Source organism: Mustela erminea, chromosome 2 (assembly GCF_009829155.1).
Source record: "Mustela erminea isolate mMusErm1 chromosome 2, mMusErm1.Pri, whole genome shotgun sequence".
NCBI lineage: Eukaryota > Metazoa > Chordata > Mammalia > Carnivora > Mustelidae > Mustela > Mustela erminea.
This window is the reverse complement of record NC_045615.1, coordinates 137,452,403-137,472,027: the sequence shown is the minus strand read 5'-3', so window position 1 is coordinate 137,472,027 and position 19,625 is coordinate 137,452,403. Positions and strand designations below refer to the sequence as shown.

General features: G+C 38.0%; 1 protein-coding gene across 4 annotated transcripts in view; it reads left to right on the top strand.

Annotated features, from left to right (window-relative positions):
• CORIN (corin, serine peptidase) overlaps positions 1-19,625 on the top strand; it is a 249,441-nt gene that overhangs the window by 39,688 nt on the left and 190,128 nt on the right. For all 4 annotated transcript variants that reach the window (XM_032334231.1, XM_032334230.1, XM_032334229.1 and 1 more), the window contains one exon: positions 10,662-10,862. In XM_032334231.1, the coding sequence (XP_032190122.1) occupies positions 10,662-10,862 (201 nt within the window). The remainder of the gene's footprint in view (positions 1-10,661; positions 10,863-19,625) is intronic.

The window sequence follows — 19,625 nt, the reverse complement described above, 5'->3', positions numbered from 1 at the left end:
ACCCAATGTCCAAACAGTCTACAGATTCAGTGAAGTTACTCTCAGAATACTAAGAGCATTTCTCAAAGAACTAGAACAAGTAATACTAAAATTTTGATAGAACCAAAAGGACCCCAAATAACCAAAGCCTTCTTGGGAAATAAGAACAAAGCTGAAGAGATGACAATCCCAGGTTTTAAGATATACTACAAAGCTTTAGTCAAAACAATATAGTGCTAGTGTAAAAACAGACATATAGATCATTGAAAGAGAATAAATAGTCCAGAGATAAAGCCATATTTATATGGTCAATTAATCTATGACAAAGAAGGCAAGACTATAACATGCAATGGGAAAAGTCTCTTCAACAAATGGTGCCGGGAAAACTGGACAGCTGTAGGCAAAAGAATGAAACTGGACCACTTTCTTATACCATTCACAAACATAAACACAAAATGGATTAAAGAGGTAAATGTGAGATCTGAAACCATAAAATTCCTAGAAGAAAACATAGGTAGTAATTTCTTTGATAGTGGCCATAGAAATGTTTTCCTTGATATGTCTGTTCTAGCAAAGGAATCAAAAGAAAATTAAACCTTTGGGACCACATAAAAATAATAAGCTTCTACACCATGAGGGAAACCATAAACAAAACAAAAAGACAATGTATTGAATGGGAGAAGGTATTTACAAAAGATATATCTGATAAGGGGTTAATACTCAAAATATATAAAGAACTTATACAACTGAACACCAAAAAAAAAAAAACCCCAAATAATCTAATTAAATATGGGCAGAGGATCTGAATAGACATTTTTCCAAAGAAGATACACAGACACATCAAAAAATGCTCACCATCATCAATCAAGGAAATTTGCAAGGAAATGCAAATTAAAACAAAATGAAATATAATGTTTTGGCTCTCAGAATGGCTAAAATCAAAAACATAAGAAATGATAAGTGTTGGTGAGGATGTGGGGATAAAGGAACCCTTGGGCACAGTTTTTGGGAATGCAAATTGGTGAAGCTCTTGTGAAAAACAGTGTGGATATTCTTCAAAAAAAATTAAAGGTAGAATTACTGTGTGATCCAGCAATTCTACTACTGAGATTTGCTCAAAGAAAATGAAAAAACTAACTCAAAAAGATACATGCACCCCTATGTTTACTGTAGCATTACTGACAATGGCCAAGATATGGAAGCAGTCCAATTGCCCATCAGTAGACTAATGGATAAGAAGAGGCAGTATATCTATATCTATAGATATATAGATATGAAATGGAATATTTTGTGGTCATTTATAAAAGGATGAGATCTTGCTATTTGTGACAACATCGATGGGCCCAAAGTCTATTATGCTGAGTGCAATAACTCAGACTGAAAAAGATAAATACCATATGATTTCACTCATATGTGGAATATAAAAAACACAAAGCAAGTAAATAAGCAAACAAACAAAAAGCAGAATCAGACCGTAAGTACAGAGAACTGATTGATGGCTGCCAGAGGGAAAGGGATGGGGGATGGGCAAAGTGGGTGAAGACGGGTGGGAGATACAGGCGTCCAGTTACCACCAATAGAATAAGCCACAGGAATAAAAGGCGCAGCCTAGGGTACACAGTCAGTGATATTTGAGTAGCCTTGTACGGTGACAGACGGTAACTACACTTGTGAGCATAGCGTAACAGAAGTTGAATTACTATGTTGCATGCGTGAAACTAATGTGACACTATGTCAATTATACTCAAAAATGTTTTTTAAAAAAAGATTTAGGGGGCACCTGGGTGGCTCCGTTGGTTGGACAACTGCCTTTGGCTCAGGTCATGATCCTGGAGTCCCGGGATGGAGTCCCACATCGGGCTCCCAGCTCCATAGGGAGTCTGCTTCTCCCTCTGACCTTCTCCTCGCTAATGTTCTCTCTCACTGTCTCTCTCTCAAATAAATAAATAAATAAAATCTTTAAAAAAAAATACAAAAAGATTAGGTTGTTGAAAGACATTGAAAGGAAAACTGAAGAGTGGGGAAGTTATAATATTCTACCTAGGTTTTTATTTCTTTAGTTATAGCTTAATAATGGAGAGCCATGTGACATCGAAAAATAATTTATAATAATTTTATAAGGCTGGGGTTTAGTGTTCTTCCTCTTCCATTTACTAGATGTGTGGGTTTTGGTCAGATTCTTCAACTTCTCTGTCAGAGGAAGAATTAAATTCTTACTCATGTTACAGAATTATTATGTAAGTCAAATGAAATTAAATTTGTTGTAGCCTTTTCATAAACAACAAAAGTTATTATGGAAGTAAAGAATTAGATTTTATTATACTCAAAAATTGACTAAAAACGTGTTTATTTCTTTTTAACTCTATCCATAAGAACTAAAATTTTTGTGCTATGATCCATTGTCATTGTAATCCCAGAATCCATAACCTCAATAACTCTACAACCTAGCCATTGCCACAATATGTTTTAATTGCCAGTGAAGTCACTAGGAAGGAATAAATTTGACTGTGGGATTTGCAATGGATGGCAAGTTTCACACAGCTCTTATACTTAGACCTGAAGATTAATTTCAGAGGCTAATCCATTTCTTATCAGAATTAAGCCAGCAGCAGGTCATGCTGCCTTCCCATGCCTACAAGAGTTAGCTTTTGTGATAGAGTACTTTATTAGAGATTGCATCGATATCTGCCTTAAATTATATGTAAATATATAAATAATACATAAACACATATACACAATATTTAAAGTAAAATTATTTTGGTATGTTGGGAAACATTCGGCAAAATAGAATTGTAGCGGTATTTTGGCTCTATTCGACCCTTTTTTTTTTTTTTTAAAGATTTTATTTATTTGACAGACAGAGATCACAAGTAGGCAGAAAGGCAGGCAGAGAGAGAGAGAGAGAGGAGGAAGCAGGCTCTCCGCAGAGCGGACAGCCTGATGCGGGGCTCGATCCCAGGACCCTGGGATCATGACCTGAGCCGAAGGCAGAGGCTTTAACCCACTGAGCCACCCAGGCGCCCCTCTATTCGACCCTTTAATGAACATTTATGGAGTGCAAGGCAGTGTGTTATGGCACTGAATAAAACCTACCCTCGTGGGCTCCACAGTTCAGTGAGGGGCGAAGGCATTAAAAAATGATCACACAATTAATTAATGACACCAGAGGTGACTCCGATGTGGGAGGAGACAATTGCTATGTGAGTTTATGACAGGGGCCCAAAGCTGGTTTGAGTTGAGGACGGTTGGAGTGGCACTTTCAACATGAACTCCACGAGGATGTGGAGTGTGGGAGTGACTTGGTTGATCTGCAGAGGCTTTTACAAGGTGCCTCTGGCAGGTGTGGGGAGAGAAGGTTGAAGTGGGTAGAGTATGTGGCAGGAAGAAAAAACATGGGGTTATTGCAACAGTTCTCCAAGTGTATGGTGTTTTGGACTTTTGCAAACTATTAGTCATCTTAATTTCACCAAAGTTATGGTCCAGAAAGTCTCATGAGCTTGTTTCCTGTCTTCTTTCCCAGGCTCTTGAAGTCTTGATTTCAAAGGCCCTTCTATTCATCCACTTCTAAAATAAATTTTGTTTGTTTTAACCATAAGCTTATCAAGGGTGGTCTGAGGTAGCTTTCCTAATTTTCGTAGTACTGTGAAAGGACAGTGTGTGGCCAGTTAATGCTTTGTTTTGTCATGCAGTGAAGAAGAAAGAAAAATTATAGTGGTGAAGATTGTAGGAAATATGGCAAATAGCCCATTTTTCTTGAACTCAGGAGAAATATTCCTCGACAAAAGTGACTTTCCACTTCAAAAATGATAGCTGAGCTAAAGATCATTGAACTTAAATATCGTTTTTCTCTCAGCAAACTTCTTTACGCTTGTGGCTTTTATAAGAACTTGGAATTAGAAGAATTTTAACTTCCTAACTTAGAATATTTCATTTCGATTATCACATTAATATGGAAAAACTTCCCAGATCCTTATTTCCATACACCAGAAATCTAAGATCCTGTATGACCTTTTATGACCTGACTCCGTATTCCTAAGTCCCCCATATTCCTTGAATAACCCTGGCCTTCAGGTGTAGATTCATGGACATAGAGTTCTCAAACTTGAGAATAGTTTTTCTTTAATTGCTCAGGCCTGAGGTTATATGTAATGTTTAAAGCTTTCTGAAATAGGAGTCTAAACCCATGTACTCAAAGTGTAGTGCATGGGGACAATGTCAACATTCCTTGGGAGTTTGTGTGAAAAGCAGATCCCACTCCAGACCTCTGATCTTGCATTCTAGCAAGATCCCAAGGTGATTTCTGTGCTTGATCCTGTCCTCGACACGCCGCAATCTGATCTTCCCTCTTTCTCTTTTTGTCATACTACTAAATGTCCTTTCTGAGGCACCAGTGACTTTTTATCCAATGCACAGCATTTGAAACCAATGTGCATTTGAATAAGACTTTTTAAAAGAAAAAGATATAAAATTTAAAAAGTAAAGAAAAGAATATAACAACCAAAATTGGGTAATGGAGAGCAGGAGGATGGTCAGAGGAGATAGATTTTCATCTTCATTCTTAATGTGGAGCCAACCGTTTTCCTAAAATAGAGAATGAAGTTTGACTTTTTTTAAAAAGATATTGTTCGAAATTAATAAATAAAAATGATAAATACCACCACTTGAAAAACAAAACATCTTGGTGGAAAGACTAGGCTTTGAAGTCAGACTGCATGGTTTTGAATTCCCGCTCAGTTGCTGGCTTTGATATCTTGAGCAATTTTCATAGAACTTTCTAGTTCTCTTTTGTAAAGTGAAATGATATTAGTATCTACTTCATAAGGTTGTGAAGAGTAAATGGAATAATGGATTTAAAATGCTGAGCAGTAAATGCTCAATAAGTGTAATTATTATTGTCCTTTAAAAAAAAAAAAACAAAAAAACACCTCATGCTTTCTCTCTGTGCTTGTTTTTGCCAGTTCCAAAGGAGCATGTTCATGGTTAGTTGGTGCCAGCAACACTGTCTGTCATTCAGCTGGGATCATATGACCAGATATGATCTTATCCAGTCTTAATTACTCCTTTCTTTTCAAAATGTGCTTCTGTTTTGCCTGCATGTTCTCACTTCTGATTTTTCTGCTATTTCTGGCAGCTCTTTCTCTGTCTGCTTGAGTTCATCTTTCTTTACCTAGCCATTAAATGTTGGGATTTCTGTCCTAAGCTGTCTCTTTCTTCTCACTTGACACCCATGCCCCTCTCGGCAATGTCATCCACTCCCATGCCTTCATCATCCATACATTTCAACAAATAGTCATTAAGGCTGACACTGGTGCCCAACATTCTGCTGGGCACTTGAGATGCAGACGTGCATAATGCATCTTCCTACCTTCAAGGAGGCAGACAGGGAAACAGACGATCGTTCTTGAGAGTAGGTGTGATCCAAAGAGTGTGTGCTCTGGAAGATATAAATTTGTGGCGGTCTGGCAAATCATTCTGGAGGAAATGTTAAGGTTCTTTAGATTTAGACTTTTTTCCCCTTGAATGTTTTGCAAGCATTGTAAACTCAATGTATTTGTAAATTATCTGTTGTAACAGTCAGGAGAGGCTGTGCTGTCCTGTATAACAAAAGTAATCCTAAAATAGTAGTGGTTTAAAAACAACAGAGGTGGGGCACCTGGGTGGCTCAGTGGGTTAAAGCCTCTGCCTTCAGCTCAGGGCATGATCCCAGGGTCCTGGGATCGAGCCCCATGCTGGGCTCTCTTCTCCGCGGGGATCCTTCTTCCTCCTTTCTCTGCCTCCTCTCTGCCTACTTGTGATTTCTCTCTCTCTGTCAAATAAATAAAATCTTTAAAAAAAAAAAAAAAGGTATTTTCTCCTTGGTGTTACAAGTCCTTTGTGAATGGCACAGGGGCTTTGCTCACTGAAATCATTCAGGGACTAAAGTGAGGGCCAGCCATCATCTTGCACCTATGCAAATTATTGTGCCTGAGAAAAAGGAAAAGAGCCCTGGAGATTCTTTTTTTCTTTTTTTAAAGTGTATGATACAGTATTATTAACCACAATCACCAGGCTGCACACTAGATGCCCAGAACTTACTCATCTTATAACTGGAAGTTTGTACCCTTTGACCAACGTCAAAAAAGTCCAGAGACAGGGAATTAGGTCAGAGAGTGTAACCCATGCATGTGTCTTAGTAGAATGCAAGAGAATTGAAAAATTTTGATCAGTAGCCCTAATGATTACCACTTCTCTCGCAGTGTAGGGGTGGGGGGAGGGTCCCTTCAGATACACTGTAATTCAAACCAGAAACCGGGAAGGGACCTCTGACTTGTTCCCTGTCACTCACAATTTTGCCTCTGAAAACTCTCTTCTAAATGTTACCTTTGTCTTGGTTGCTTTTGCCTTGGGTCAGGCCATACTCTTTTCTCACTCAGACTATTGCAGTAGCCTCCTTATTATCCTCCAGACTTGACGCCATTCCAGCATCATCCTGCTGCCACAGTAATCATATATTGTGCCACCCCATCTAAGATCCTACAAAATTCCTCACCATAAGAACAATTCCAGGACTTTAAGAGGAACTACTCTTCACAATGTGGCTGCTTCTCCTTCTCTCGCTTTTCCTCCTGCCAGTCCCCCGTGTGCTGGCTGTATTTAATGACCTGCTGCTGGGCTTTGCATATCTTCCCCCTTTGTTCCATCTAGAAAGTTCTCCATTCCCTATTACCACACCCCTTCTTCCTCACAAATGCTTTGCTCAAACATACACAATCGTTAAATATCTTTTAAGATTTCTATTGAGGATGATTCTCCCCTAAGAAACCTTTTCTGACTTTCTCAAATGGCATGACAGCTACTTCTCTACTTTCTGTCACCAGATTGCCTTATGCATATCATTCTCAAAGCCCTTGTATCATGGTTTGTATTTTTAGACTACATGCCTGTTTCCCTCAACTAATCTATAAACATCTTGATGATAAGAAGCTCTTACTAAATGTTGTGTTTTCAGCAGAGAGTAAATACAAAAGTTCCTGGCACATAGAAAATGCCAAGTAAATGTGTTACCACATGGCTAGAGATATAAAGATAAGGAATTACTTTTAAACTCGTATCATAGGAAGATAATTTTTTCTCCATGCATTGGGTGGTTGGTTTTTTCCAACTTGTACAACTTGTTCAGAGTGAGAAGGGTGTGTGGGTGCATGTGTATGTGTGTGTATCACGTCCCAGCTCAATTCTTGGGTAAGTTAAATAACTCTTGAAAGCTTTGTTTTCCTTCTCCCTGAAACTCTGTAAAGAGCTAGTAATGGCATCTGTTTCAAAAGATTGTTGGAAAGCCAGCTCTGTAGATGCCTATACTGAATATCCCTAGCAAGATGCCTGAATTAGTTTCCTATGACTGCTGAAACAAATCAATTACTTAGTAACTTAAAATGACATAAATATATTAACTTCGAGTTATGGAGGGCAGAAGTCTGAATAGCACTAGGCTAAAAGTAAGATATTGGCAGGACTGTATTCCTTCTGGAGGCTCTAGGGGACAGTCTGTTTCCTATCTTTCCCAGTTCCTGGAGGCTTCCTGCTTTCCTTGGCTTGTGGCCTCTTTCCATATGCAAAACGAGCAATGGTCCATTGAGTCTGTATGCGGCATGGCTCTGACGCATACCCACTCACCTCCCTCTTCTGCTTAGGAAAACTCCATGACCATTTAAGCCATACAGCCTTGATCAGTGTGGCCTTGCATTAACTTGGCACGAAAGAGCCCCCCACTTCATTCACTCCAAAAGTAGGTTAAGTGATTCTTTTGAACATTTTTGTTATGTGGGTTGCATTTATTGTCAGTGAAAACTGGTATTTATTTAAGAGCACCTGAGTAATCCTAGGAAGGCAGTTTTACTTTCATGACTGTCATTATGTAGTAATGACTAAAAGTTATTGAGAACTTACTATGTGCCAGGACCTGTTCCAAATGTGTGTGTGTGTACGTGTGTATATATATATATATATATATATATATATATATATATATATGGAGAGAGAGAGACTAATTTGATCCTAATGACCAGTCCCTTGAGGGGAGGACCTTTTGTTTTCCTTATTTTATGGTATTTGTGAGTTTTCCCAAAGTTTCAGGGCTGGTAAGTACCAGAGATGGGATTGAAATCCAGGTGGTCAGGCTGTAGGACATGCACTTTGAACCACAGCACTATAAAAATAGGAATGTAGGAAGGATGGGGACAAAACAGGAAGAATGAACCCTCCACTTTGGGCTAATAACCCTCAGCACTTTTATAGCTCATCATGGTATAGTCTGAGGGCATTCAGTCTTTGAGTTCTAATTTTTGTTCTTAAAAAAAAAAAAAGCATCATAGATGACCAACTGTGAGTTGAGAGTTGGTGGGTTTCCAGAGATGCTTGAAAATAAATTGTCTAATGAGTTCAGGCTTTTTAGATAGGTCCTTAGGTGTGTTTCCTCCCACTCTCTGTCAGTTGGTTGGTCTGTCTGTCCCTTTAAAATTGTATTCAAAGAACAGTAACTCCAACCACTACCCTATATCATGGATTACCTTTGCCTTTCTTTTTTCTTCTTGGTTTTTTTTTTTAATTTTTTTATTAATTTTTTATTTTTTCAGCATAACAGTATTCATTATTTTTGCATCACACCCAGTTACCTTTGCCTTTCTGTCTATTCTGCCAACTTGCTTTGATATGTGAGTTTAAGAGCAGGGAAGCTGAATTTTCTTTTTAAACCATTTAAAAAATATATTTTATTAATTTATTTGACAGAGACACAGCAAGAAAGAGAGCACAAGCAGGGGCGGGTGGGAAAGGGAGAGGCAGGCTTCCCACTGAGCAAGGAGCCCGATGCGGGACTCGACCCAGGACCCTAGAATCATGACCTGAGCCGAAGGCAGCCACTTATTGACTGAGCCACCCAGGTGCCCCGGGAAGCTGAATTTTTGCAGGAAGTTGTTATCCAAGTCAGCGTTTCCTAAGGATGCATTTAACACTTTCGCCACTGTGGTTAGATGAAAAAGATAAAGGAAAGATTATTAATGTGGCTGATCACTATAAACAAAATGTGAAGAACAACTGTTGGCATATTTCATAGGGGAAGGCACTCCTTTTAAGTGAGTTATTCAGGGTTGTAACTGTGAGGAGTTGGCATTTGCCGAAAGTCCGTTGGCAGAACCGGATGTTGATTCAGAGGGTTAGCATCATAAGTCAATCACCTTTATGGTCTTTAAAAGTCCATGATAGCCACATTCATGGAATTAACATGTTACTGCGAAAAGGCTATTTATGTCAAAATAAGTAACATTGAGAGCAACTACATAAGTAGATGAAAATAAAATCATATCTAATTGATTCATACATTCTTCTGTATGAAAGAAATACATATTATACATATTATACAGTCATCAAGTCTATCACATTTAAGATGACTTTAATATTGACTCAGAATCACACAGACGTTTTGGAGAGTATGTTACCTGCACCACATGGTCACAATTGAGCTTTTATGCTGCACCTTTATTTAGAATCTTTCAGCAGATGAAACCGTTGACCTTAGTGTTAGCTAGAAAACAGCTGCTTTTCTATTTTGATTTGTAGTTAATGTTTTCCAAGTGTCAAGCACATGTACAGAAATTTTTTCCATAGACTGATATTAAACATTTTATTTATATTTCTTTTATTTTTAATGGTCTGTGGACTGTTTGGCAAAGTAAGAGCCAATAAGAGCATTCATTGTAAATTCCTTTAGGGGAAAAAAAAAAAACCCTCCCTCGGGTATTTCTATAATGAATCAATATCACATTTGTTTATTTTAGTGACATACTCAATTATAGTGCTATATTCTGGAAACAGTCTGTTGTCTATTTTTACTAAGTTAAAAATACATCATCTCTTTCAAAGTTTTCAGGAGTTTCTGCCGAAGCCAAAGCTAGGTAATTTCTAATATCCAGTAGGTTTAACTATTTTGTCAATGAATGAATACCTCAAGAAAGTGACGAGTTGATAATCTTAGTTTAATGACTACATCATATTGATTGTATTATATTTATATTTTCTGGTCAAAGATGAAGATAATTTAGTTCCTTCTCTCAATTTTTCTAGAATTAGAGTTTTACTTTGGGGGGTTTTTTATGATATAGTGTTGGTAAACATATGAGCCCTATTATTTTTATTTATCTGTTATGAAATTTGGAAAATGTGGAGGGATGTTAAGGCCGAAGCTAAGCAGGCACAATTGTCCTTTGGTGGCAGAGAGCAGAGATATGAAAAGCTTGTGCCTTAGGTACTAAAGATCATAAAATGATTTTTGAAATTGAGAACCTGAGAAAAGAGGAAGGAAACACTGTAAGATTTACCACATCTCATTTATTTGCTGTGAGTCTCAGGTGAGGTGGAATTGCCCTAAATTCTTTGGGCATGGGGACACCAAGATGGAGACGCAATTTCTCTACCTGAAGCTTTTGAGAAAGCAACAGACTCTTCACAGCGTTAGGGTACTCATGGTAGAAGAGAAACTCTCTTGGTTGTTCCAGTGAAGTGAGTAGTTTGGCCAGCCATCATCTTTCTCTTTGTGTTTGCCTGGGTGGAATGAAACTTGGGAAAGTAGCTCTAGAGTTTTCTTAATGGATTTATTTTTTAATGAATACTTCTAGTAATGTATCAAAATATCTTTTTTTTTCTTCCAGGAACATTAAAAAAAGCTTATTTTAAATCAAATGGGAGTGAACCTTTGGTCACTGATGGTGAAGTTCAAGTGTCTGATATTATTGCTACAAATACAATTTGTAACAAGAGCACTGTGACATCTGCTACGCATCCCAATCAACACATTCCAGCCTGGACCACAGATGCTTCTCTCCCAGGGGACCAAAATCACAAGAACACAAGTGAGTCTGAGGGTGCTGAGTACTCGTGCCCTTTAATGTCTTCAGAACCCACAGGTGGACTTTTAAGTGTGGCAACCAGTGCTCTTAACTCTCAATCACTTGCAGGTCACACAGGCAAAACTCCATTCTCTTTTCTGGCAAACGTAACTATTGACTATTAACTATATTACTGTCCCCCCAATTGGCATTTCAGGTGCTCATGTGTTCTTTTTACCTTTTTTTCCTCTTCTCCTTCTCTTATTGTCTGTGCAATTACTTTACGTGTTGGTGACTGACAATCACATCTTGAGGAAAATGGCGTCTATGAGAGGACAAATGGATCTGTCCGCTATTCCAGAATAAGAGTTGGAAGAGAGAGAGAGAGGACAGAGTGTGGAGATGGGACCAGTTAGATAGTGGCAGGCAATATGCTCTGGTTCTATTTCTCAGTATCCCTCAGATTTTTAGTAAAGGCATTAAGCTTCCAAGAATACTGGCGGGGGGGAAAAGTTGTGGGTAAAGTGTCCCAAGAGCTTTGGCTCTGATGCAGTTAGTGCTGGCAAAACATAATCAGAGCACAGTCACTGTTAGAACTGCAGTTGTTTTCATTCTTATTTTCTTTTTTTCTACAGATTTTATTTATTTGATGGGGCGCTTGGGTGGCTTAGTGGGTTAAAGCCTCTGCCTTCAGCTCAGGTCATGATCCCAGGGTCCTGGGATCGAGCCCCACATTGGGTTCTCTGCTCAGCGGGGAGCCTGCTTCCTCCTCTCTCTCTGCCTGCCTCTCTGCTTATTTGTGATCGCTGTCTGTCAAATAAATAAGTAAAATGTTTTAAAAAATATTTTATTTATTTGAGAGAGAGAGAGAGAAGAAGAGAGAGAGAGAGAAAGAAAGAGAGCACAAGCAGGGGGAGGGGCAGGGGAACAAGCAGACTCTGTGCTGAGTGCAGAGCCCAACATGGGGCTCATTTCTAGGACCCTGAGATCATGACCAGAGCCAAAGTTAGATGTAACTGACTGAGCCACCCAGGTATCTCTTAATTCTTATTTTCTACTTCCTAAAACAAAATTATATGCTTGAAAATTGTATGAAGCCCATCCATTCATGGTCATTTTCTTGTTTGTTCCTGCCTTTTTCATGAAAACCCACAAAAGGCAATCACAGTCTTGGACAGAGTATTGATTTTCTTTCTGAGCCAGGAAGGGAAGGATTAAGCTACCTTTTAGCTAGCATAGCATAGGTTTGTCAGTGTCTGAAGAAAAGCAGAATTATCCTATTGCTCTAGCTTCAAAGAAACTGTTTGGATTCATTGTGTCACATAGCACTTATGTATTAACTATTTCTTATGCTTGGTGTTCACCAGTGATTAATACAGAACCGTGTTTATTAACCTGACAGTAGTAACTGTAAACCCAAATTATGCACAGCAAAAATTGTTTTCCTGGTGAGTTTGATTTTGAAGTTTTAATGATTTTATTCATGTTTTAAGCACTTCATTACTCTTCAGGACAGGGATTTTCATCACAAGTGCAGAAGTCATTTAAGCAAACACTCAGCCCCATTAATGTGGTTGCAATTACGGCAATTGTTATTTTCTTTTGCTAAGTGGATTTGTCTCTATTTTGAAAGTTTTTGGTCATTTGTTACGATTCGAGTAGAAGAGGCAGACACATACTCTGAAGAGTAAATGGACATAGGGTATTTGTTACTCAGTTTGGAAGCTTGATGGAGGTCTGTTTGACTCGTTTTCTCTTCCTATGGCTGGAACATTGCTTGAGAGTATGAAGGAAGTTTGATGTGTAAAGGAAATCCAGGTGAAATTAGAATGGTTGAATGGAGAAAGGTCAAAACCTTCGGATATATGTCATTCCATGTCTTTAATGTACTTGACAGTTAGCATGGAGCTTTACTATCTGACCACCCAGACCCTCGATGGACCACCTGCATTAACTAAAAATATTGATGACAAGGGATTTGATAGTTTTTCATACATTTCAGTAGTATTGCTAACCTGTGATTATAGAGCTTTCGTTGTTTTGAGGGCATATTTAAATACTCTCTCTTGGGGCATCTGGGTGGCTCAGTGGGTTAAAGCCTCTGCCTTCAGCTCAGGTCATGATCCCCAGGTCTGGGATCGAGCCCCACATTGGGCTCTCTGCTTGCCAGAAAGCCTGCTTTCCCCTATCTCTCTCTGCCTGCCTCTCTGCGTACTTGTGATCTCTGTCTGTCAAATAAATAAATAAAAATCTTTAAAAAAAATAAATGCTTTCTCTGTGATTGTTACATATAATTAACTGATGAGGTATGCAGGACAGACAATACCATTTCAAGTGATGGAATTAAGGCTTAGAGACATTAAGTTGACATATACAGTATCACTCGTCTAGCAGGGAGTAGGCATGAAATTGGGATTCCAATCCTGGGACTCCTAGACCAGTGCTCCTTCAAGCATTCCATACCTGCTTATGTAATTTCATTGCATTCTTTGCAATTGCAGAGCATATTTATGTTCGGGGAGAGTAGTTTCTTTTGTCAACTGCACTAGGAAATATTTTTTGAATGAGGAAGAGAAGGGAGGGGGAGATGAACCATGAGAGACTGTGGGCTCTGAAAAACAATCTGAGGGTTTTGGAGGGGCAGGGGGTGGGAGTTTGGGTGATCCTGGTGGTGGGTATTACAGAGGGCACATATTGCATGGAGCACGGGGTATGGTGCATAAACAACGAATTCTGGAACACTGAAAAGAAATTTAAAAAATAAATAAAAATTGAAAAATTATTTATTGAATGAATAAAGAAATGAAATATAGTCATTTCAAAATTTTGATATCTGATTTATCACTTTTCATTAACAATATCTGATCATACTTCTGCACCTGATATGTATTTAACCAGTTTTACCTAAAGCATCCTTTAATGCCTGTGTCAGTACTAACACCTAGCAGAGGATTTGCTTTTATACTTTTAAAAAAACGATTGTCTAATTGACATGTCATTTTAAATTCCTGGCATATGTGAAGGCTATTTAAGTCCACTTAAGTCCAAAAATACAGTGGCCAGACATTCTGTTCTATCCAAATATCCTGGGTAGGAAACCAAGGGAAGAATTCCGGCCAAAGGTACAAGGAAGTAGACTTTCCTTAAGACCCTTCCGCCTGAGGATCCTCAATATCAAGCCAAAGCATACTATAGTTTGTAAACTCTTAATCAGAATACCCCCCTGTTACACTGTGTGGCAGAGCTTTGTAAATGTAAAACAGGTTTTATGTGACATCTGTTACTTCTGGAGTTTCATTAGCTGCATTTGGAAACCCAGTTGTAATATGGAAAGGGGAAGGTTCATTCTTAGCTTGCATGTTATATTTCAGCAAGGGATTTTTCTAGGTTGCGTTTTGTAATTTCATTTTTTTGTTTTCTCCTTTAAACATAAATTCAATATTAAGGGAAGGAAAAAAACTCTTTGACCAACCAAGAGCTTTTGGGTTAAAGATAACATGGTACACAGTGAAGTAACCTAGAATGAAATCAGGAATTAAAGTGACAAAAAGGTGGGGTAAGGTGCTAAAAGCTTCAAGTGTTCTATTTTGTTACGCTCTTCGGTAACCAACTCTGTAATCCTCTGTATCGGATGAAAATGTGTCTTGCCTCTCATTCACTTGTATTTATTTATTTATTTATTAAAGATTTGATTTATTTATTTGACAGTGAAAGACACAGCAAGAGAGGGAACCCAAGAAGGGGGAGTAGGAGTGAGAGAAGCAGGCATCTGAGCAGGGAGCCCGATGCAGGGTTCGATCCCAGGACCCTGGGATCATGACCCGAGCCCAAAGCAGACAATTAACAACTGAGCTACCCAGGCACCCCTCATTCACTTTTTTTTTTTTTTTTGCATACTTAACATTTTCTTTTTCTTTTTTTTTATTATTGTGTTATGTTTGTCACCATAAAATACATCACTAGTTTTTGATGCAGGGTTCCAAGATTCATTGTTTATGTATAACACCCAGTGCTCCATGCAATCTGTGCCCTCCTTAAGACCCATCACTGGGCTTACCCATCTTCCACTCCCCTCCCCTCTAAAACCCTCAGTTTGTTTCTCAGAATCTACAGTCTCTCATGATTTGTCTCTCCCTCTGATTTTTCCCACTTCATTTTTCCCTTCCTTCTCCTAATGTACTTTTACAAAAAGTGAAACTAAATGGTAATTGACTTTCTCTGCTTGACTTATTTCACTCAGCATAATCTCCTCCAGTCTTGTCCATGTTGATATAGAAGTTGGGTATTCATCCTTTCTGAAGGCTGAGTAATATTCCATTGTATATATGGACCACATCTTCTTTATCCATTCTCCTGTTAAAGGGCATCTCAGTTCTTTCTACAGTTTGGCTATTGTGGCCATTGCTGCTATGAACATTGGGGTACAGATGGCCCTTCTTTTCACTACATCTGTATCTTTGGGGTAAATACCTAGTAGTGCAATTCCTGGGTCATAGAGTAGCTCTATTTTTAATTTCTTAAGGAATCTCCACACTGTTTTCCAAAATGGCTACACCAACTTGCATTCCTACCAGCAGTGTAGGAGGGTTCCCCTTTTTCCACATCCTTTCCAACATTTGTTGTTTCCTGCCTTGTTAATTCACTTTTTAAAAAAGATTTATCAGGGCACCTGGGTGGCTCAGTGGGTTAAAGCCTCTGCCTTCAGCTCAGGTCATGATCCCAGGATCCTGGGGTGGAGCCCTGCATCAGGCTCTTTGCTCAGCAGGGAGCCTACTTCCCCCTCTCTCTCTGCCTGTCTCTCTGCCTACTTGTGATCTCTCTCTGCCAAATAAATAAATAAAAGATCTTTAAAAAAGATTTATCACTGAAAACTTTGCTCTAAAAGTGCCCTGATCACATGCTCAAAGTTTGCTGAGTGTAGAAAGCTTACACACCAGTCAAAAACCCTAAAGCTATTCTTTCTTCCTAGTTTTCTGTTTGTAACATGGTATTTCTATTAGCTTGAAAGTGAGTTCTGCAAAGAGTATGGAGCTGAGGGGATCAGAGAATGTCTTGAAGTTTTGCTTGGATTACTATTCATCAGGCAACTCTACAAAGGGGGATTTGGGGAGAAGAAGTCTAACTAGACATCTGAAAGCATGTTAAGTCCCTTCTCCTTTTTCCCTGACATTTTCTAATCTTACCAACAACAGAACACTGGATGTCTTTTGTATTTTCCAAAAGTCAGTTCTGCTGTCCTCAGAGTAATGCGCTCACCTCTGTAGCTTACAGACTGTGGGTTATTACGCTGTTTGGAGTGAGCATCTGTGCTCATCTGTGTAAATGGGGATAAGTGAATGTATTAAAGGTGCCCAAGAATTGTATCCTTAGCATTCCTTGCTTGTTGTTGGATGGCACTTTTCCATCTGAGGGACTCAGATGTATTCTGAGGATCCAAGAATTCTCTATACCAATTTCAATATATGCTTTCATTTCAGTGTGTTAATAAAGAAATAACTACTGTAAGCCTGATCTCAATAACCTGGAAACCACCTTTTAAAAAATATTAACATATAAAGTATTATTAGCCCCAGGGGTACAGCTCTGTGAATCATCAGTTTTACACATTTCACAGCACTCACCATAGCACATACCCTCCCCAAGTCCATAACCCAACCACCCCATCCCAGCCGCCACACCTCCAGCAACCCTCAGTTTGTTTCCTGAGATTGAGTCTCTATGGTTTGTCTCCTTCTGGTCAGCCTCATCTTGTTTCATTTTTCCCTCCCTTTCCCCAACAAACCCCTGCCCTGCTTAAAGTAAATGATACAGAATCACAAAGGAAGGCAATTTTATTAAAATTCAGTTATCAAAATATTAGAAACAAAAATTTATGATACAGTAACTCATGTGTCTATTAAACAATGGTATCTAGCCATAGGTCAATAATGATAATTTTATGACAGGGATGAGCATAAATAATATTTTGAAATGTCTGCCATAGATCCACATTGATATGAAAATATCATGTATAATTTTTAATTTGTTTTTTCTACATTTGTTGCCTACATTGATAATTTAAGTGTTCTAAATTTCAGTTGGAGGTTAATGGAAATAGAAATGCTATTTTTCTGCAATCCAAGTTCTTTAGAGACAATAAAAATTCTATGTAGGGATGCCTAGGGGTCTTTTGATTATGATTAAGAGCACATACTCCAGATGAAAAGTATATATTTTTTGTACCTGGGAGAGTCTAAGGTCCTCTCAAGCTACTTCATTAGGAGTATACAACTCCAAAATTTACTGCTCGCCTTCACTGTTGGACACCAATGTTCAAGTCCAGTTGGTTGCCGTCTTCTGTGTATTAAATCGTATTAGTTAATGAGATTCAGACATGGGCTTCTGGCTAGAATCAACATTTAATCAAGAACCAAGTGAAGCATTTAAGTAATTGTTGAATGCTTTTCTGGTTAGCACGGTAGCATTCTAGTAAAGGCCAGCACAGTACTTGGGAGACAGAGAAAGGAAATTCGAAGTGTAGTAATAGACTCCTTCCCCCCTCCATTCTTCTTTCCTTTCTCCTTATTTCATCTTTAGATGACTGTCCTTTGGAGGTACTGGGCTCTTTTCCAGAAAAACCAAACTCAATCAGTTGGTGAGGTAGACTTTTGAAAGGGGTGATAGATTGGTCACTGGTTCATTCTCCTTTGACTACAGCCCGGTCTTGCCTTCTCAAAGATCTCTGGGTAAGACTTCCTGACCTTCTTTCCAAAATGAATACTGCAATATTCCACAGGTGACATGTTCCCCCAAAGGCGTTGTGCCTATAACATATTATTATAGCAAATGAGAGTCAGTGTTAAATGGTTGTGTCAAAGGCTTATGGTTCAAAATTTTCCTCTCCAGATTCATTATCATGGCTTTTTTCTTCAGGAAGAACAGCCCAATATCCTTGATCAGTATACAGAAAAAAGGAAAAAAAAACACAAACAAAAACCAAAAAACAGTAGCATGGTGATACTACATTGCAAACACAGTCCTAATCCAATTGAAGGGTAAAAACGATCTTTTAAAAACCAAATTCTCAGATAAAAGTTAAAAAAAGAAAACAAATCAACCTGCGTAATTTACTCTACTTTCTGGCTCTGAAAGAAAATTGGCATTGTATATATTCTTTTTGCCTGAATCATTCAATTTGCTGACTGTCAGGTTTTTGGTTTTTCTACAATTCTGTGTTGAAGGCAAAAAACTAACAGTGGGAATCTGTTTGCTGTTATTTGTGCCTTTGGAGAATATGCCTTTTCACTTTCTTGTAGTTGAAATAATATGATAATGAATTTTGTAAGCCAAAAGCTTGAATCAATTTACATTTGATCCAAACCACTCCTTGTCTTTTATTGTTAACATATTTTATTCTTATATTTTGCTCCTCTGCATAATTAACATAATATTTGCATGTGGTGTTTGAATTATAAAACTTACAGTACTTGTTTATAATTATGTTAATTGGTATAAACTCATTCAGACGTTTATGTCTTCCTCCAAGTTTTATGAGACATCTTAATTTCTGAGAGTTTAGGATATTCTAGAAAGCACCATTTATTCATCAGCATCTGTTTATTGGGTGCCAAGCTCTGGAGTTTGGCTGAGTAGACTACAAAAGTGGATCAGATAGAAATCCTGTCCCTAAGTAGCCACTGTCTAGTAACTGCCTTGAGACATAAACAAACTGAGAAATTCTGTAAGAGAGGATCAGAGACAGAGGAAAATATGATCTATTTCAATTCTTATTTCTTTAAAAAATAAGATTGCTAATTCATCCCATATTTAAGCTATAGTAAATACATCATTTTTCCAAATAATAAAGTTTTATTTATAAATATAAAAGTTAATTTAGTTTAAAGGTTTGATCTGGATTTTTTTATTTTTAATGAGATTATACTGTATGATTATTAAATTTAAAAACATAGTTATAATATTACCTTAGATAATTTGAAACAAGTCTGTAGTTTTCAATTTTATGGGAAAGCCAACCTTGCTTTTATAGATACTACTGAGAATTTTATCACCTTAGGAAGTGGGAGGTCTAGAATTATACAATTCCTTCCTTGAAATTTCTTTCCAATCTTTCATTGTATATTAAGTAATCAACTCACAGAGTTTGTTTCTGCTTTGGTTATGTTTAGAAATGTGTACTGGACAGAGGATAGGCATTTTAAGAAAATGATTTATGATAACTTGATGGCCATTAAGCCATCGTGTGTTTCCATATTACGTATCCTTTAAAGTCAACAGAAATGTTTAAAAATAAATAATATGAGAGGGTTACCATGGGAAAGAAATGAATTAAGTTTTGCTTGTTTTAGAGTTTGGGGATTGGCCAAGTGGCCATGTTATAGCCAATCTTGAGAGACAGTAAAGCAAGTAGTGTGTGGGAACCATCATGCACCATCAATATTCAGGTGGGGAACTGTCACTCCTTCCTTATTTCCTACTTCTCCCTTTGGGAATGGGAATGTCTGTCCTCTGCCTGTCCCACTATTATATTTTGGAAGGCCATAACTTATCTGGTTTCACAGTTCAACAACTGGGGAGGAATTTTGCCTCAGGATGCATTGTGCTTTGAGTCTCACCCACATCTGATTTAGATAATATTTAGATAAGACTCTGGACTTGAGACTTTGGAGTTGACGCTGGAATGACTTAAGACATTAGGACTTTGGGGATAGAATGAATATATTTTGCATGTAAGAAGAACATGAATTTTGGGGTACCAAGGGTAGAATATTATGGACTGAATCTTTGTAT